Genomic DNA, 21,928 nt, shown 5'->3' on the forward strand with positions numbered 1-21,928 from the left:
TAAGAGTGCCATGTAAACGCCTGTTCTCACTTTCAGGTGACATTGTAAACAAGAAGTGGGCAGCATTATCTCCTGCAAATGTAAACAAATTTGTTTGTCTGAGCAATTGGCTGAAGTAGGACTGAGTGGACTTGTAGGCTCTAAAGTTTTACATTGTTTTATTTCTGAATGCAGGGGGTTTTTGTACATAATTTTACATTTGTAAGTTCAACTTCCATGATAAAGAGATTGCACTACAGTGCTTGTATTAGGTGAATTGAAAAATACTATTTCTTTTTTTTTACTGTGAAAATATTTGTAATAAAAAATAAATATAAAGTGAGCACTCTATACTTTGTATTCTGCATTGTAATTGAAATCAATATATTTGAAAATGTAGGAAACATCCAAAAATATTTAAATAAATGGTATTCTATTATTAGCAGTATGATTAATCACTTGACAGCCCTAATCAGTGACAGAAGAACCACCTCTATCCCACCAGAAACTAAGCAGACAAAGTGGGTTATGCCATACCAGTATATATTTAATTCAATCTTTTTCCTCTCTGCTCCTTTTTTCCCCCCAGAGAAACTCTTTGTATTTGTATTTCACTATAACTGCTCTCTGCTCAATATTCACCCCATAGTTTTCCCCTCTTCCCCAGGCTGTTTAAATAACACTGATCCCATGTGTCCCAGGGAGATTATTCTATTCTGTTTCCCATAGACTTCTGAAAACAGCATTTGTCTGGACCACACTGTTTGGAGCTTTTACTTTCCCCTGCTGGATCCTCTGCTTTGTGAAATTTTCTAGATCAGTGCAGGATAAGGGCAGATTTCCTCCACTGTTTTCAAATTTAATTTACCTATCTTAGCTTTTATTTAGCCTAACTTGTTTCTCCATGTGTAATTTATTTTGATGTAAAGTGCTCTGGGGAGTTTAAACTGAGACTACATAGAAAATAAAGTGATTTACTGGAGTAAGCACAAAACCTAGGACCAAATCTTAGTGAAAAATAACCCCATTAGCTTTACAATTACTGTGATGTGAATCAGTCTTACACATACACTTGTAGGAATATTGTCTTCATAACAATACCAGGCTAAAGGCAATATTCTGCCCATTCTGCAGGTAGCAAGGTCCCTAAATGCAGTTTAATTCTGTAGAGAGATGAGGATTCTACATCATCTGTCCCAGTGAAGAGCCAGAGGCATGACGCTGTAGAAGTGAGCGCACGGACTGATGATACTACAGTCTCTGTTACCATTCACTCCTTATCTCCCCAGCTTAAATTTTCATGGGACATGAGATTGCAGTAGCCCAATACACTGCAGTCTTAATAATGCCAGAGGCCACACCATAAGTAGGATCTGGCAGAAAATGAGGAATGACAAGGGTGGACAAGGAACGTGTTAATTAAGTGTCTCCCTCAGTGGCTCCAAATGGAAGAATTCTTATACAAACCAAGTGTGAAGTAAAGCTGCCCCAACCTGACAGATAATGCAGAGGAGGGAGTAGTAGTAACATAACCTACCCTTGGTCAAGGAGAAAAACTCTCTGGGGCCTAGGGAGTTTAGTAAGATGTAATTTACAACTTTCTGTGGCCAGCTGTTCTGGATCGGACACCAGATTTGTAGGACGTTATTTGGAACCGATTCCATAGGATGAATTTTGATCACACCAAAGAAAAATGTTTTCTAAAATGGAGAAACCATTTCTTTTCAATATACATACTCCTTCACCAGATTGCTGGTGTAATACACACCAAGGCTCACTCATTAATTGGTGTGTATAATTGGTGGGCCCAGGAGTGATGGGTTGGGGGAACTCCTGTTGGTCCCTCCTTCCTCCTCAGGGGCAGGGAGGGGCAAGTGGCTTGGCTCTAACTTTTTAAACTCTGAGCCAGTTCTCTCTTTCCCTCTCCCCCACCTGCTCCTGCTGCTATTAAATTATTGGGATTAGGGCAGACAAGCTGATTGGCTCACACCTGCAGAGTGAGGAAGGAGAGGTGGTTTCTGCCCTCTGCAATTTGGCTTTTGTTTCTGCTCCACCCTCTCCCACCTTTACTGGGCATACTGAATCTCTTAAGAAACCATAGTGTTAGGCTGATTGCCACATTCTAACTGAGTTCTGGATGGGTTTTGCTATATGGCAAATTGACAAATGACTCATCTTCCATCCAGCACCAAAGGTCTGGTCTAGGGATTTACAGTATATTTATCACAATTTTGATGGGTTCCAGTGCAGCTGGTGGACTAAGAAATGGTTTGATGTGAGGTCCAAGTAACCCAATGCGCTGCTTGGGCACAGGGCCTGCATAGTGAGGGGGGTATGCCTCCATGTCTTGCATAGTGTGGGGCTCATCTCATTTCTCTGGTGTCATAAGAACAATAGGTTGGGACTCTAGCTTCTTGCAGGGTCCCCAAGCAGGTCTAGGGGTATAAAGGGAACATTGTTTCATACCCATTAAACTACCACCCAGGGCCAGGGCACCCAGTTAAATTCTGCCCTGAAATGGCCCTGGCAGGTAGTTTGGGGATAATTGGCTAATATTTTAATAAAGTTGCAGCCTCTGCATTTCACCATACTCTGGCATGGTGTCTTGCTGCTTCCCTGTCTGCAACAAATATAATTTTATCCTCAGCCTTCAGATCTATTGTAATTGCCTGGCTGACATAACCCAAAATGATATTTCCTTTGGGTAACTGGTATGTGCTCTTATGTTTGCAAGATGACTTTTGCAATAGCAGCCGAGGCTAGAAATAACTGATAGGGAATTATACCTTGCACTGAAATATATAATACATGATTAAATCAAGAGAAAAAACATCACAACCAAATCCTACATTCCTATATTTCAGTCCAATAGCAATAAAAAGTTAGAAGAACTGATATCTTTGCTAAAGAACTGGTTATTGGACTGAAACATTGGGAATTACACCTCAGCACTATTTTCTGTCTCTTGAATTATTATTACCAATTACTGCATTTAGTGACTGCTGCTAGAAAGCAAGCTCCCATTCTATCTGATACAATGAGAACCTGGCCTTAGACTGCACTCTTCAAATGGCAAACCCCAACCACACAAGCACATATGGGAATTCAATTATATAATTTTATCGGCATGATAAGACATAAAAAATGTTACCCAAGTACATTAAGAGAAAGAAAAGATGCTGACTGGACATCTTACAGTATTCATATGATCTGTGATCAGTATGTATGGAAATCCTTAATAGGCAGAGGAGAGTAGAAAAACGATTTACATACTTCTAAACCCAGAGGTGTTTTTGTGGTCAGTGGACAATAAAGGTATTTCCCACCATAGCTTCCCTATGAACTGCAGTAAGCATCACAATGGTTTTGATCCTATAGACCTGCTTGATAAGCGATTCTTCCAGCAATTATGCCAATGCAGCACTAGAGAAGCTACTTAGCTCATGCTGTGATGTATGTTCATTTCAGAAGATTTTCTTCTGAAGCATTGTCACTGCATGGCATTATTGGATGCACCCCTGAGAAAGAAGGTACTATAAACTATATTAAGATTACTTATAAAGAATACCCGATAGCAGGCTTTTCCATTTTAGGCTCTCACAGTCTGAAGTGGTGATATCCGACTAATGACAGATGTCACTAAAATATTGTCCATGTCGACAGGGTCTACATCAGTCTCAAAAATTCCACCTTAGCATGAGTACTTCTGGGAATGACAGCAGTAGAGAATATCACAGCCACGTGTGCTGAGATAAGACAGGTTTGGAAAAATACTAGCTTATTCATAAACTTCCAAACAACTTTGTGCTTAGAGGTATGCAGTCCAGGATGAACCAGTCGCTAAGGCTGACAGTAATACAGCAAGATTTGATTATATCAGCTGCTAAATACAGACTTCTAAATTAGCAAAGCCTTTTATAAATTCCTTTTTTATGGCACACATTATTATTGAAACTGTTACAAATGGCATGGCATGTACACAAATGTATCTTTGCTCCCATCATAGCTGCCAGCCAACAAAATATGCATACATATAGCATTTTCTTCTTTTTTAAACTTTATTTGTATTGTTTTTATATAAAATATAAACATAATGAAACAAAACATAGATATCCATGCACAAGATGGAAATAGCATATAAATAACAAAATTCAGTGTTCACTATTTGTAAAACCTGGAAAAAAACAAAAACCAACCAAACAAGCAAAACTCTGAACCTGTAGAGGTCCATCAATTGTTGAAGTGACTAAATAGATAAATAAGTGAGAACATAACTTATGAGTGTTGGGGACTAATATCTACTAAACTGCAAAAGGCATGCAATAGTTTCATGTGTGACCAGACATCTTCATATTTTTTCCAACCATTTCTATTACACAGAGTCATTGTTTCCACTAACGCAGTAGTAGAGAGCTCACTAAGCCAGTCTGTGTATGAGAGAGGAATTGCAGATTTCCATTTTCTCAAAATAACTCTTTTGGCCACTAAAATAATTACAGCAATCCATTTCTTAACTGGTAATACCAACTCATCCAGCAACCATAACATATATAAGGCTGGAGAAGAAAAAAAAATAGCAACACAACATTGTTGAGAGAATATGGTGTTCCAGAACACATGCATTTTTTGACAGGTATAGAGGATGCATGAAAGGTTGGCATGGAGCTGTTTGCATTTCCAGCATTCACTGTGTGTTCCCAACCTAGCTTTCAACAAATATTCTGGAGTCCAGTAATACCTGTTTATTATCTTGTTCTGGAAGAATCGTAAGGATAAAGAACTTGACGCATCTTTCACATTAAGCCATATATCCTCATTTTGTTGTGATAGTAAAGCTAAGTCCTCTTTCCCATTTTTCTTTGAGACTGACATTGGGAGGGTAATGCGAAGCATTAAGCCACCTATAAGTAATTCCTACAAAGTGCCTTTGTTTCCATGTTTCTTAACATGTTCTTCTAGAGGTGAGAGAGTTGAAACAGAATAACTGTCCGCTATCCTTGCATGAATCCTTGAGCATAGCTGCTGAAAGAAGGAACTGTGAGTTAGCAGTAGCCTGTATTTGTTGCACATAAAATGAAGGAAGCCAGTCTGACGTCTTGTATTATGTCTTTATTTTTTGTTAATCCCTTTTCTATTCAAACTGTCTTAAGTGTGGAGTTTGCCAGGATCCTGAGGTAGGGGTTATCCCATAGTGGTACAAGAAAAGAATTAGTAAGATTGGCTGCTGTAATCATCTTAACACATTGCAGGATGTCACATGTAGATGCAAAGATTGGATTTTTCCTTAAGGTTGTGGGTATATAAAAGAAGAGAGGGAACCAATTGGCATAACTAAGCTTTTTTCAATCTCAAACCAGGCTGGTGTGTATACAGAGCTACTGGAGAGGAACCACCTTGCAATAGGAAGCATTTGGAATGCTAGATAATATAGATGCAAATGTGGCAACCCCATGATTTTTAAGGTTCTTGTGTGACAAGAGAGGCTGTTTTTTATTCCATATAAATGGCATGATAAGCCTATTTATTTGCCCAAAGAGCAAGAGAGAAACCTTGAAAGGCAACAGGCTAATGATATGGAGTCACTATTGGGCAGATATTCATTCTGGCTATTTCTAGTCTCCCCAGTAAGGATAGAAGGAGGAGATGGGATTGATTCTTCAATCATACAAAAATGGCGTCAGCTAATAAACTGATTTTGTATTCTTTCCTGTTTAGAAACTCAACTTCAATGGCTTCATGCTAACATATATACATTGCCAGTGGTTTAAGAGGAACCTTAAAAAGGAGGGTCAGGAGGGGACATCCCTGGTGTGTCCCTCTTTCTAGTTGAAATGGGAGAAATAATTCCATTAGTTGATATTGAAGCGAGGAGAGAGTTGTATAATACACTGACCCAGTTCAGGAATATTGGTCCAAAGCCAAATTTTTTATGGCAGCCATTAGGCTCATTCAACCGTATCAAAGGCTTTCTGTGTATCTAGAGATAAGGCTGTGGAAAGAACATCTGACATCTGAGCTTGCTGGATCAAGTGAGTGATTTTTCTCATATTATTAGCAGCCAGTTTTCCTTTAATGAAACAAAACTGATCTGTATAATTGATGGAATCATGGTGTTCAGTTGTCTCGCTAAAATTTTTGCAATTATTTTGCAATCCGTGTTCAACAGAGATATGGGCGGGAGTTGCAGCCATCTTTGTTCTTTAATATTAAAGTAATTAAATCAGTTCTCATCTTACAAGACATTGTTCCTTTTTGGAATGTTTCAGTGAAGACCTTTGAAAGAATAGAAGATAGCTGATTACAAAATTTGTTGCAGAAATGTGCCGGAAAGCCATCCATCTTAGGGGCCTAGCTGGAATTCATATTTTTATAGCCTGTTTGATCTCTTGTGTTGTGTCATCTTTGTCCATAAACAACACTTGTTCTGAAGTGAAGGTATTAGAAAGTAGGCCTTCAATGAAATGATCAAATTTATTAGAGTGAAATTGATTGTCTAATTTATATAAAATTTGATATAAATGCTTAAATTGATTATTTAAATTGATATCTGTTGGTTCAAGGTTGGCACTCCCATCTTCTTGCACTAAGGAAGAAATATCGTTGTTGGCTAATTCCATCTTAAGTCTTCTGGCAAGTAGTTTACCTGCATTATCTCCCCATTCATAATATCTTTGTTTGACCCCACTGAGTGCAAATTCGACATGGCTGGAAAAGCATTCATTATATTTATATTTGGCGTTGATTACAGAACATAGCCTAAGACTAAACCAAATAATGAAAACCTATCTCTGCAACTTATCTATTTCATTGTCCTAAGAGTCTAGTAACTTGAGTCTCTCTCTTTTTTTGGGAAGTATACTTTATGCATTCACCCCTTACAGTAGCTTTCAGAGTTTCCCAAAGGAGGGTATCTGAGGTAACTGAGTGCTTATTTTCTTGTACAAAATTAGAGGTGACTGAATGAACTATGGAACAAAACTTTGCATCATTTTGTAACAGCTTTCACCTAGAACATTTTAATGATATGTAACCAGCATTGATGCTAAGTACAATTGGAACATGATCTGAAATTAATATATTATCAATAGCGGCTTCTAGACATGCTGGAATCAGTTCTGAAGACACAAGAAAAAAGTCAATTCTGGATTAAGATGAATGTACTGCAGAGAAATATATATAGTCATGCTCCTTGGGGTGTCTCAGTCTCCAGATACTTTTTAATTCAAGTTAATTCATTAATAGTGATGACTGGCCTATTGTGCTTTGAGAGGTGGGTCTCATGTAATTGGATAGTCCAGATATCTTTCTAGTGTAGTATTCCAGTTGCCTCCCATTATTACAGGAATGTCTTTTTTGTTAGAAAGAATGTCTGCAGTGTCTTTGAAAAATTCAGTATTACCTCCACTTGGATTGTTAATGCTTCCTCAAATTAACTTTTTTAAGTTGAAACCATCTTCAAGAAGAACATAGCTTCCTTCAGGTTCAGACCAAAACTGTATACATTGAAAAGTTATGATTTTATGAATTTAGATGGATATTCCTCTGCTCTTAGAATTCAGTGATAAATGATACTCAACACCTACCCACCTCTTCTTGATTATGTGGGTATCTATTTCTACTAGATCAGTTTCCTGCAATAAAGCTACTTGACACTTTTTTTAATTGAGGTATCTCAGGATTTTAATTCTTTTGGAAGGTTGATTAAAAGTTCCCTCACATTCCAGGAGTATACTCTTATGGTATGTCTACACTTCAAAATTAGGTCGAATTTATAGAAGTCGATTTTTAAGAAGCAATTTTATACAGTCGATTGTGTGTGTCGACACTAAACACATTAAGTTGGCAGAGTGCATCCACAGTACCGTGGCTAGTGTCGACTTCCAGAGCATTGCATTGTGGGTACCACAGTTCCCACAGTCTCTGCTGCCCATTGAAATTCTGGGTTGAGCTCCCAATACCTGATGGAACGAAAACATTGTCACAGGTGGTTTGGGTACATGTCATCAGTCGCCCCTCCCTCCATGAAAGCAACAGCAGACAATCATTTGACGCCCTTTTTCCATGCAGATGCCATACTGCTGTCAGCAGATGGTGCAGTACGACTGCTAACTGTCGTCATCCACCGTTTCCACTGCAACTCTCCTCTCCTGCAGATTACTGTAGTGAGCATTGTAAACACCTCACACATTATCCTGCAGTATGTGCAGAACTTGCAAAAGCAGGCGAAGAGGCAACAACAGCACGATCATGATAGTGATGAGGACATGGACAGAGACTTCTCTCAAAGCACGGGCCCTGGCAATTTGGACATCATGGTGGTAATGGGGTAGGTTCATGCTGTGGAATGCCGATTCTGGGTCCGGAAACAAGCACAGACTGGTGGGACCGCATAGTGTTGCGGGTCTGGGACAATTCCCAGTGGCTGCGAAACTTTTGCATGCGTAAGGGCACTTTCATAGAACTTTGACTTGCTTTTCCCTGCCCTGAAGTGCAAGAATACCAAGATGAGAAGAGTCCTCACAGTTGAGAAACGAGTGGCAATAGCTCTCTGAAAGCTTGCAACGCCAGACAGCTGCCAGTCAGTCAGGAATCAATTTGGAGTGGGCAAATCTAATGTGGGGGCTGCTGTGATCCAAGTAGCCAACACAATCACTGAGCTGCTGCTATCAAGGGTAGCAACTCTGGGAAATGTGGAGGTCATAGTGGATGGCTTTGCTGATATGGGGTTCCTTAACTGCGGTGGGGTGATAGACGGAACACATATCCCTATCTTGGGACCAGACCACCTTGGCAGCCAGTATGTAAACCGCAAGCGGTACTTTTCAATGGTGCTGCAAGCACTGGTGGATCACAAGGGACATTTCACTGACATCAACATGGGATGGCCAGGAAAGGTGCATGACGCTCGCATCTTCAGGAACTCTGGTCTGTTTGAACAGCTGCAGGAAGGAACTTACTTCCCAGACCAGAAAATTACCATTGGGGATGTTGAAATGCTTATAGTTACCCTTGGGGACCCAGACTACTCCTTAATGCCATGATTCATGAAGCCGTACACCAGCACCCTGGACAGTAGTAAGGAGCAGTTCAACTATAGTCTCAGCAAGTGCAGAATGGTGGTAGAATGTACATATGGATGTTTAAAAGCTCGGTGGCACAGTTTACTGACTAGGTTAGACCTCAGCAAAACCAATATTCCCATTGTTATTGTTGCTTGCTGTGTGTTCCACAATCTCTATGAGAGTAAGGGGGAGACGTTTATGGCGGGGAGGGAGGTTGAGGCAAATCGCCTGGTAGCCGATTACGCACGGCCAGACACCGGGGCGATTAGAAGAGCACAGCTGGGTGCCCTGCGCATCAGAGAAGCTTTGAAAACCAGTTTCATGATTGGCCAGGCTACGGTGTGACAGTTCTGTTTGTTTCTCCTTGATGAAAACCTGCCCCCTTGGTTGACTCTACTTCCCTATAAGCCAACTGACCTCCCCCTTCGATCACCGCTTTCAGAGGCAATAAAGTCATTATTGTTTCAAAATCATGCATTCTTTATTAATTCATCACACAAATAGGGGGAAAACTCGCAAGGTAGCCCAGGAGGGGTGCGTGAGGAGGGAGCATCGGGTGGGGTGGTGGATGAGGGGAGGAGGGAAGGACAAGGCCCCACTACATTTCAAAACTTATTGAATGCCAGCCTTCTGTTGCTTGGGCAATCCTCTGGGGTGGAGTGGCTGGGTGCCTGTAGCCTTCCCACCCCACATTCTTGGGTGTCTGGGTGAAAAGGATATGGAACTTGGAGAGGAGGGCAGGGGCTGCATCAGCAGTCTGTGCTCCTCCTGCCTTTCCTGCAGTTCCACTAGACACCTTAGCATGTCAGTTTGCTCCCCCATTAGGCTCAGCATTGCATCCTGCCTCCTCTCAGCGTGCTCCTCCCTCCTCTCATTGCGTTCATTTAACGCTTTCCTGGACTCTGCCATTGTTTGCCTCCATGCATTCTGCTGAGCTCTTTCAGTGCGGGAGGACTGCATGAGCTCTGAGGACATGTCATCATGAGTGCCTTTTTTTCACCTTCTAATCTGCGCTAGCCTCTGGGACGGAGATGATAGGGGGAGCATATAAACGTTTGCAGCTGTGGGAGGAAAAAAGGGAGAGTAGTATTTAAAAAGATACATTTTAGAGAACAAAGGGAAGACTATTTCACACTGAATCAAGCGATTCACATTACATAGCACATGTGCTTCACACACCCCCCACCTCCACCACCACCACCACCGCATGGCTAGTATCAGGGAAGATCCCTCTCAGCCAAATGCGAACAGCTCAGCATGAACGGGCCTCCCCCCACTGCGTGGCCAAGGCTTTTAGAGTACCTCCAGGAGAGCTTCATGGAGATGTCCCTGGAGGATTTCCGCTCCATACCCAGACACATTAACAGTCTTTTCCAGTAGCTATACTGGCCGCAAATACATCCCAAGTCTTCAGGGCAAATTAAGCATTAAACACCCTTACTTTTAAACCCTGTATTATATTTACAAAGGTACACTCACCAAAGGTGCCTTCTCCGGCTTCATGGTCCGGGAGCCAGCCTTGGGAGGGTATTGGCTCCAGGGTGATGAAAGTTCCTGGCTGTCGGGGAGAAGGGATTCTCCGCTTGCCTGCTGTGCACTATCCTTAGCCGCCTCCTCCTCCTCACCTTCCTCATCCACAAAATCCTCATCCCTGTTGCATGAGACTCCCTGCTTGCAGGTGTCCACGGACAGGGGTGGGGTAGTGGTAGTGGCCCCGCCTAGAATTGTATGCAGCTCATCAAAGAAGCAGCATGTCTGGGGCTCTGACCTGGAGTGACCATTTGCATCCTTTGTTTTTTGGTAGGCTTCCCTCAGCTCCTTAACTTTCACGTGGCACTGCTGTGTGTCCCTGTTGTAGCCTCTGTCCAAAATGCCCTTGGAGATTTTGGCAAATATATTGGCATTTCGTCTTTTGGAACAGTGTTTTGCCTGCATGGATTCTTCTCCCCATACAGCAATCAGATCCAGTACCTCCCGTTCAGTCCATGCTGGCACTCTTTTGCGATTCTGGGACTCCGTGGTCACCTGTGCTGATCAGCTCGCCACGCTGGCCAAACAGGAAATGAAATTCAGAAGTTCCCAGCGCTTTTCCTGTCTACCTGGCCAGTGCATCTGAGTTGAGAATGCTGTCCAGAGCAGTCACAATGGAGCACTCTGGGATAGCGCCCGGAGGCCAATCCCGTCAAATTGCATCCACGCTACCCCAAATTTACCCAGCGAGGTAGAATTTAGCACTAACCCCCTCGCTGCGGAAGAGTACAGAAATTGATTTTAAGAGCCCTTTAAGTCAACAAAACAGGCTTGGTCGTATGGACAGGTGCAGGGTTAAATCGACCTAATGCTGCTAAATTCGACCCTAAACTCGTAGTGTAGACCAGGGCTTTGATAATTCATGACAAAGTTTTAAAAGATATATTAAGATATATAACCTTATACTAAAGATACATATTTCCCTGTTGATACTGTAAAACCACATCTCTAGAATATGGTCTATATTTATATATATTAGGTACTGGTTAGTTTTTAATGAATTTATGCCTTCAGTTGAGCATCTAAGAGTGTCAGCTACACAAAAAGATCTATAGTTAAATATCATGTGTCTTTCAAAGTATATTTATAACAGAAAACAAAAAAAATTAACAGACTTAAAACAAACCCAGGTGGACATGCTCAGATCCCTGATGGCTTCAGTTTCATCTTGCCCTCCCCCACTATATTATCTAATGTAATCTAAATGTCTCTAAATAAAAATATATTTTAAGTCAAATATTACCCTGTAAATACCAATGGGTATTCTAGAATATGTAGTATACATTCCTACCTCCAGAAAATTTTATGTGTACATACATAGATGTATATGCATACTATTTACAGACTCATCGCATGTACATTTACAATTGATTTTGTACATCAAATATAAATTAGTACAAAATCAAATAGGAAAAATACAATATAAAAATCATATTCATAATATGTCAAATGCCCTCCACAAATTGAATATCTAGTTCTATTTTAGGTTACAGTCGACTCTACAAGTCAGGAGCATTGAGTGTTCTAAGGGACTTGTGGTCACCATAACACAATCCATCAGTGAAGAGATTCTGTCTAGCAGTGCAAGTTGTGATGATTAGTACAGCTAATACTTCAATCAGTAGATGGTGCAAAAACCCCAGCTTTGTGTTAAACTGTTACTCTATGTATTGCAATGCTATACAGTTGTTGTTATTGCTCAGTTTCAAAAGGAGGTCAACAGAAGAGTTCAGACTAGCTGGTTATCTGCTAGGAGTTAAAAGGTTATGTAAGTGACAGTTACTATATCTACAAGGATACACAGGAAAACAAACTGATTATTAAACTTGTCAAGGTGTGTTTTTTATTACAAAACCATTCACTATTTTTGGTCAAATCTCTCTCAAAGCATCTGTCAAGCAAGTTGTATATTTAAAACCAGTTGACAATAATGTTTTTCTTTCTTTCTAAGACAAAGTCAGATTGGAGGTTAAAAGTAAAGCTTACTGTAAGTGAAGCAGCCAAATATTAGAGGTTAACAGAAGACTTAGGATCATAATTAAGACAAAGCAAATTAAAGCCACTCTAATCTGCTTTGTGACATTTTGGACGAACAGTAAATGTAATAAGTGCTATGTCACCTTGTCACAACACTGTGCATAACTATTTACCATGAAGACACAAAATTACTTCACAATCCAACAAAGGTGGGCCAAAATCAGAACCCCAGATACAAACACCTTCAAACTTTTGATAGGGATCCAAATTTTGCAAGCTCGGGGCCATTCTTACCAGCAAAGGTTTGTTGTTATGTAATGTGCAATGCAGCAATTGCTCTACCCTTTTCAACATGCCTACCAAAAAAAAAAAAAAGTCTCCTCTGACATTGGATTTACATTAGTTTCATTCCATTGATTGCTGTGCCATGACTCATTTTTACCATTAGAGAGGAGATCTGAAATCAGGCTTCAGTATATATTGCAGGCTTATCAGCAAAACATTTGAGCTAAAAGAAACCATCACCAAAAATGACATTTCTTCACAAGTTTATCCTATGTATCTTCACTCCAAATAAAAAATTGACTATCATAACTTTCTCATCATCCAAGGCTTTTCTGTCTGATGAGCTAGAGAGGGGACAACATTTAATTTATAGCTCATGGTGGTTTTTTTCATACCCTATGAAGTGAGGTCAAAGCATCGTGTAATTCCTCTGACTACAGGTTAAATTGCTAAAGCTGACACTGAATTTGCTTTAAGGAGAGCATGCAGTCTTCACCAGAAATTGCCAATAAATATTTTATCCATCCAATACGTTTTTAAAGAGTTTTCCCCCTTTGTCTTTCTGTTGCTCATATTTGAAATTCTTTCTTAGAAAGTTTTTTTTACAGTATAATTCCTCCCTGCATATTGTATCATTTTACATTGGAAAAGATTGATACTTTTCTCCCACTGTGTTGTATATTCAGGTAAAATGAATATAGCCGTTCAGCAAGGGTGGCTTGTCAGACAAAATTAATCTTTGTACACAAACATAATTGATCTGATATTGGAAAGATATATGGTGTGATAGGAGAAGAGGTTTTCTATGGCAATTAAACACCCAATGCCTACTGAAAGTTAATGAGAATTGGAAGCCTGAGTCTCCTTGGTGCCTTCTAAAATCTCTCTCAGAAATATTTTAACAGCTCTAGCAAAGTCAGCAAAGGACGCCTGTTGATCCTGCATAAACAGTGCCAGATTCTGATCCCTTTATTCATGTTGAATAGTATTGAGTTCTGCAAGTAGTCCCATTAATTTAAGATATTAGTCAACATGAGGTTATCAGAATCTGATTCAAAGTAGTTTATTTTCCCCTGCAGATCATAACATAGTTATAATGCAGATCATACCGTTGGGGGGAAGGGCAGAATGACAGTGTCTCTTTCAAGATGAAAAAATGACCTGTCTGAGTTAAAATGTTAAATTATTGCTCCACAGCTTATTTTAAATTCCTTTTTACAAAAATATGTCAGGATCTTGATTCCAACACTATGTTTTTTGCATACATACATTTCTCCCTTGGGGGTGTCAATGAGATTGCTACCCATGTAGGGAGAGGAAAATGTTAGAGAAGGAAATAGATCCACCAAGTGCATGAATTCACCCTTAATTTGTTGCTTTTTGTAGCATGCCAGTATACCTTTATAATAAAATGGGTATTACTGCAAAGTGCTAAACATCTCTGCAATATCTCAGTTCAGAAGAGACCTTAATTAGAAATTGTGCAATTAAGATATAAATCAAAACAGATACTTCCTTGCAAAAGTGCATTAGCTATATTAATGGCAATGCTCAACCTCCAGAACTTGAAGGTTTATGCTCAAAGTTGCAAAATACACTAATCCATAACAATGATACCTATACTGTGATCGCGGCAAACTAAGCTAACTTCCCATTATAGTGATGGGAACAAGAAGAGACCAAGATCCCCAATGTGTCAGACTGCCCAGTATCATATCTTTTCAACACTTGTCCGTATGACAGAATCTGAAATCTCAAGGACATACCCAAGGTTACACCATAAAGATACATTCTCCCAAACTTGCCTTGGAAGGAGACAAGGATTCCTCTGTATATTTAAGATACTTTTCTTCCTGCCTATTTAATGGCGGAAGGACAACTAAATTCAAATCACAGTTTCTTCTATATGCCTTACAAGCAACTTATTGCCCTCTGCCTTTCCACTGAGAAGGCTTCCTATTTCACAGCTTCCACAGGTTTGGCTTCCTCAGGCAAAAGAGCACTTAAAGAGTTTCACATCCTCACCATTTTTCAAAATAAATGCCAACTCAGTGGAATTCTTATTCCTTTATTTTTCTCTTCCTTTTTCCTGTTTTTAAATCTTTCAGATGAGCAGAAAATATAGTGCAGCCATCCAACTGTGCAGTTGTCATAGAATGAAAGCTTATTTTTAGCCTGGGCACAAAGCATTTAGTTTTATATTCATAGTATAAAAAGTTGAGAGTTGGAAGGGGATGGAGAGAGTATAGGGAAGTCAAACAACAACTCATCAGAACTCACCAGGCTCTCAGCTCCTCCATGAAAGCATATCTACTGCCTAGTCCTAGAGAAGAAAGCTATACAGATCCATCATTTTCAAGTGTCAACATAGTTTAGGGATAATTGGACATACAGTTGGCAATGCTGGTCACACTGCTAACGTGTATCAAATATAACCCTCCAAATACAACACGTATGGACCTCTGGGGTTAGAGAAACAAGTTTCTTCATTAAGTGAGAAACCCAGCCCACGCCTCCATCACTACCAAGGTTCCACAACAGCAAAACCAGTGAGAGATTCTGCTGCACTGAGGGGAAAGTAGGTGGCGGCTGTGGACTAAGTGAATGGTACAGGGAGTGTGCAACCCCCTTGCATACCATATAGCCCAGTTTAGAGTGATGCTCTACCTCGCCCTAGGAGAATGTGTGGGTAGGACATACATAGAGGGGAGGAGTGGCGCCAGAAGCTCTGCTGCTTTGTTGATCTCTCTTGCTGCTGAAAAGGGATCACATAGGGCTGTGCAGGCTACTCCAGGTACTTGATGGGAGTAGGCTCCATGGAGCCCTTTTGCAGTCATTCCACAACCTGGAACAAGTCGATTCCTCTTCCTGCTCCACCCACCTCCCACACATGTCCCCAATGCCCAGTCCAACTATATGGATTTGGTCTTAGAACAGGAGAGCAACTACATTAGAAAAAACTGGTTGGAGCCAGCAGTGGAATGCATTAATTCTACACACTTCTGGGACATAAACAAGAGCATAAGAAGTTGAGTGGGAGAGGCATGTTCCCTCTTACCCCTCCCCCCCAGTGATTTCACCCATGCCCTAAGAGTTGAAGGAATGTATGTATTTTAAAAAGTGATCTTTAGAATGACCCTGTGCGTGCAAAGGCAAGGACTAACAGAAGATGGTAGATAGGTGGTTAATATGCTGCAAGCAGGGCCGGCTCCAGGCACCAGCTTTCCAAGCAGGTGCTTGGGGTGGCACTGAGAATGAGGTGGCAGTACGTGTCCCGCGGTGGCAATTCGGCAGCGACTGCTTGGGGCGGCAAAATTGGTAGAGCCACCCCTGGCTGCCAGATCAAGTGACATTTTAACTCACTTTGAGGTTTCAGTGTGGGTCAGGATACAAATGCCCGGGAAGCCCCAAAGTGTCACTTGGCAAGCTGCCGCTGTAGGACACAGAAGAGAAGCTGCATTTCAGATAGCTTATCTACTGGTGACCAAAGAGGCAGGGGAAAGAACCACTCCGGTCTCTCCAAGCCCCACAGATGACTTGTCATAGGATGGGGGAGTGAATCAGAGACCATTTGAGAAGAGAATATGCTACCATAAGTGGCCAGAAAGCCAGAGTAAGGGGAAATTTAACCTGATCTCAGACCTGGGGGAAAATGTTCATTCCTGTTTAATTCTTACTTTGCTGGAACTAGTTCACCTGAACCTGATTTTCAGAGGTGCTGAACCCTGACAGTTCCCATCCATTTCAATTGGCTTTGTGGATAGCCAGCACTTCTGAAAACCATGTTCAACATTACACGAACATACCTACTTCCAAAGGACATCACCCCGTATCTCAGGCACAGTGACGGGTCACACTGGGTAGAGACACCAGGCATAGGAAAACAAACCCAGGACCCAACAGGGTAGAAGCCACACCTAGCAGCAGGCACCAGGAAGAAGGCTTGAGCCCCACCTTGGGGCAGGGGCTACACAAACAAATGACAGCATGAAATATTGCTGTCAATAAGGAGAATGGAGTAGCTGTATTTGAAAATACACCTTGCATTAGTAACTTAAATGAGAAAACTCTGGATTTAGAGAACATTTGCCTTAAATGTGTTGAACTCTGGATTTGCTATAGATACAGTAAGACAGTTGACATATGTTAAATCAATATCAACAACAAGCAGCCTATTGATTAACCTCTATTAATATATTTTAGAGTAGGTGCTCTTCAAGTCAGAGATGGTGCCTCATTTTACCTTCGTGTGGCTTTAAGCCATCTTCGCACACTCACAACCCTCATCACATAGCTGGTGCGGGCTATGTTTACACACACACACACACACACACACACACACACACACACACACACACACACCATGAGCAGGGAGAAACTATAAGGTAGATTGTAAATCTGTGTCCAATCAATTTCCTGGGCTGCTCCTGGAGCAGGGTAGCCACAGTTTAGCCCTATGCAATAGAAAATCAAGTACATGGGTTTCAGTGTTAGAAACTTTATCTGGAACATAAGTAATTTATAAATATTAAAGATGTGGTACATCTGCTTTCAGCAGGTACTAGATAATGTATCCATTAAGTGCTGAATATAAATCTCAGATAACCAGAAGGAGTGGTGTGAGGTGGATTGAAGCAGATGAGAATGGTATGGAGCTGCCAGTTTATGTAGCCATTCTTCATATTTCTTTGTTGCTGCAATAAAAAAGAGCCAAATCCAGTCGTTTTTACTCAGGCAGAACTCCAATTAACTTTAAAAAGTGTGATTAATATTTTCTTTTGACTTCAATACAAGTTTTGCCTCCATATTCCCATCAAATTTTGCAGGATTTGGCTCCATATTTGTGAGTTTGAATCCAACAAAATAAAAAAAACTGGTGTCCAAATTGATTCTAGTGGGGAATCACCACATCCTTGGTAATTATAGAGATGTTCCTGACACTTGATGCAATTGACTTTTTGAAAGGTTGACACCTTTAAGTGATAAATAATAAAGACAAAAGCATGAAACTTACGTGATAAATTCCGTTAGGTTGCACCATTTTTTAGAGTCCACTTTCTTCATCATCTCTTCAAAGGATTTTCCGCATCTGGGCAACTTTTCTAACATGAGCGATTCATTGCAGACTATCATTTTTTGACGTGCACCTAGAACAAGTCAGATAGTACTTTAATCCCAAAACACTGAAGATAGTAGGAACATGAATGTGGAATTATTTTCTGCACAACTCTTTGCACTTACAAAGGTTTCACCCCTTCTATTCAAGCACCTCAGAGGACTTTACAGACATTGATGAATTTAACGTCACATACCACCACTTCGGGTTGTTATTTATTCCATTTTGTAAATGAGGAAAATGGGCACAAAGAAATTTAGGACCAAATTCAGATCTGGTGTAAGATGTTGTAGTTCCCATTGAAGTCAATGGGAATTGGGAACCACTTATACTACAACTGAATTTAGAGCATTATGAATTGCCTCAGGTCACATAAAAAGTCTGTGCTAGAACCAGGAATAGAATCCAGGTGTTCTGGCTAAAAGTCCTATGCTTTATCCAAAAAAAATCCTTCTTAGTTTATTTATAATGCAATAGATATTACAGTTAAAATAGAAAATGTTTTTATATTTCAAGCCTTTAAACTCTAGATATATCAAACTATTTTATTAAGGAATAGATTAGAACTACAGTGACTGGCAGACAAAGGCAGCAGTGACTATGCTTATGTTAATTCACAAAACCAAAAGAATTAGAAACTTTTTTTTTTACTGAGAGGAAGAATTTTGTCCATGACACTTGGATTCGGGTCTTGGAAAAGTACCATGAGAGCTGCAGTTTCCAGCTGCTGCTAGAGATGGACAGTAAAGCCACATCTGGAAATACAACAACTCTAAATAGTGCAATACACTCCCTTCCCCACCCACTTGTGTAGAATCATTGGAATAATTAAATACAAAAAGTAATAAATAATAACTAAGTGCAGTAACATCATGGAATGTGAGCCTAAATCCTGGTGTGGGATTTGAACTCATGCATGTCCTTCTGGGCTAGAGGTAGCCAACTGAGCCACGTTACCATATATTGCATCGTCTTTAGGAGCCGAGCATCGAGGGAACTATCCTGTCGCATTTACAATCGTATAGTATTTCTAAGCCTTATTAGTTAAGACAAATTGGAGTGATTGACCACATAGATTTGCTTTGGGTCAGAGTATAGATTAGGAAAGCATTTGGCAAGCTTTAACACATTAAACTAACTGTTTTGCTGTAGCTATAAAATAATATTTTTAACACCAGGAATGTTTGCACATCTCATCTACAAAGGACTTTAAAATCAATTGTCACCAATAAAAGACTGGGTAGAAGCAGATCTAGGGTGGGGTAGAAGACTCTTTTCTTCGTGGGACTGGCTTAGAGGGATTGGCTAGCATTAGTTGGCACAGGTGTTATAAGCACATAGCGATGCAGAAAAGAAAATAGTTAACCTGGGCTTACACTTTTGGCTAGCTCTAAAATACCTTTGGGCTGGCACTGTTTAGGACTATGATTTGTAAATAGGCTATTATGTATGAGAGCACTTCCACCCTGTAGAATCTCAGGAGTTTGGAATGCCAAGACCTTCAGAGCATTAGACAAGTCTCTGACTGAAGACAGGGGTTTACTAGCTGTCAAGGTCCCAGGAGGCCTGGAAGGCAGATTGGCTGGGGCTACCCAGTAAGAGCCAAGGCCGACAGTTCTGCAGGAGCATGGAATCAGACAGAGAGAGCCCTATGTGACTGGCACGTGGACGCAGGTAGGACTTGTGCAACAGGACCCTGTTTATTTGTATGAAAGAAGCCAAGGAAAGGGCTAGCCAGTTGTTGGAGGAAAGTCAGAAGTCACAGTCCTGAGAAGAGATTGTGTTGTCCTACTTACACCGCAGAAAAGAGGATTTTTATTTGGATCTGATCTGTAGATCAGGAAGTGGAAGACTTTCACACTTGTGCCTTTTTCCCTCTGCAGCCAGGAAAAGGAGAACTATTATTTGGACCCAGTTTACAACACAGGAAGGGGAGGAAACCTTTGCTTTCTCTTTATTTTTGAGTTACATTTCAGGAATGGGCTCCTGTCAGTGCTAGGAAGAACTTGCCATCTTGCTCCAGAGAGATGCATTGTCTATGATTTCAGAGAATCTGCAGTCCTGCTTTCCTCTGTGGAAAAACTCTTTACTGCTACTTAACCAAGAGCTTCTTTAAGGTTGCCACTTGTTTGGATTTTTCATCTCTTTCACCTAAAAGTTATTTCAGTTAACATTTGCTATAACAACAGCAAATGTTAACAATCTGGTCCTGTCACCAAGGATGTTTTACCACCAAGTCCAGGTGCTTTTTCAATTAAAAAAACAACCCTGTTTTACAGTCTTAGATGCTGTGTCAGACAGGAACATTACTAAATGAGAATGGCATGGGTATTGGAGTCTGCAATTGTTGGGACTTTGATCATGGATCCATCTGTAATAGAATGCATATAGCTTAGAGTCAGGTAAACATGGGTTCCCCATGGTATTTCTCCCCCCCACCCCACCCCACCCCCCACTGTTCCTCTGATATTCTTGTTAACTGCTGGAATTAGCCTACCTGCTTGTCACCATGGAAGGTTTTCCTCCTTTCCCCCCCCTGCTGTGGGTGATGGCTTATCTTAAGTGATCACTCTCCTTACAGTGTGTATGATAAACCCATTGTTTCATGTTCTCTGTGTGTGTGTATATAAATCTCTCCTCTGTTTTTTCCATCAAATGCATCCGATGAAGTGAGCTGTAGCTCACGAAAGCTTATGCTCTAATAAATTTGTTAGTCTCTAAGGTGCCACAAGTACTCTTTTTTTTTTTCCTGGGTTACCTGTGCAGACGCCATACCACGGCAAGCATGGAGCCCGCTCAGCTCACCACCACCGTACGTCTCCTGGGTGCTGGCAGACACGGTACTGCATTGCTACACAGCAGCAGCTCATTGCCTTGTGGCAGCAGACAGTGCAATAGGCCTGATAACCATTGTCATAATGTCCTAGGTGCCCTTGGCCGCCTCGGTGAGGTCGGTCAGAAGCACCTGGGCAGTCATGGGCACAGGGACATAAATAGGAGTGACTCGACCAGCTCATTCTCTTTAGTCCTGCAAACAGTCGTATTGCACCGTCTTCTGCCAAGCAGCCAGGAGATGAGGATGGCTAGCAGTCCTATTGCACCATCTGTTGCCAGCCTAAGATGTAAAAGATAGATGGAGTGGATCAAAACAAGAAATAGACCAGATTTGTTTTGTATTCGTTTGCTCCCCCGTCCCTCTCTCCCTCCCTCCGTGAAATCAATGGCCGACAATTGTTTTGGTGAGGTCTGTCACGGGCACCTTGAAAAGTTTAATAGAGATTCAGTCCTGCCTAGACTAGCAGGGAGAGGGATAGCTCAGTGGGTTGAGCATTGGCCTGCTAAACCCACGGTTTTGAGTTCAATCCTTGAGGGGGCCACTCTGTGTAACAGTTGTTTTTGTTTCTCCTTGATGTAAAGCCATCCCCTTTGTTGATTTTAATTCCCTGTAAACCAACCCTGTAAGCCAAGTTGTCAGTTGCCCCTCCCTCCGTCAGAGCAATGGGAGACAATTGTTCCGTGCCTTTTTTCCATGCAGACGCCATACCACGGCAAGCATGGAGCCCACTCAGATCACTTTGGCAATTATGAGCATATTAAACACCACGCGCATCATCATGCAGTATATGCAGCACCAGAACCTGCCCAAGCAAAACTGGGCAAGTAAGCGACGTCAGCACAGTGATGAGGACACGGACACAGACTTATCTCAAAGCACAGGCCCTGGCAATGTGGGCATCATGGTGTTAATGGGGCAGGTTCATGCCATGGAATGCCGATTGTGGGTCCGGGAAACAAGCACAGACTGATGGAACTACACAGTGTTGCAGGTCTGGGACAATTCCCAGTGGCTGCGAAACTTTTGCATGTGTAAGGGCACTTTCATGGAACTTTGTGACTTGCTTTCCCCTGCCCTGAAGCACCAGAATACCAAGATGAGAAGAGTCCGCACAGTTGAGAAACGAGTGGCAATAGCCCTGTG

At 41.2% G+C, this 21,928-nt stretch overlaps 1 protein-coding gene across 3 annotated transcripts in view; it reads right to left on the reverse strand.

Annotated features, from left to right (window-relative positions):
- RAMP3 (receptor activity modifying protein 3) overlaps positions 1 to 21,928 on the reverse strand; it is a 99,209-nt gene that overhangs the window by 42,016 nt on the left and 35,265 nt on the right. For all 3 annotated transcript variants that reach the window (XM_043508674.1, XM_038393402.2, XM_043508675.1), the window contains exon 3: positions 17,848 to 17,980. In XM_043508674.1, the coding sequence (XP_043364609.1) occupies positions 17,848 to 17,980 (133 nt within the window). The remainder of the gene's footprint in view (positions 1 to 17,847; positions 17,981 to 21,928) is intronic.

Source organism: Dermochelys coriacea, chromosome 2 (assembly GCF_009764565.3).
Source record: "Dermochelys coriacea isolate rDerCor1 chromosome 2, rDerCor1.pri.v4, whole genome shotgun sequence".
Lineage (NCBI taxonomy): Eukaryota > Metazoa > Chordata > Testudines > Dermochelyidae > Dermochelys > Dermochelys coriacea.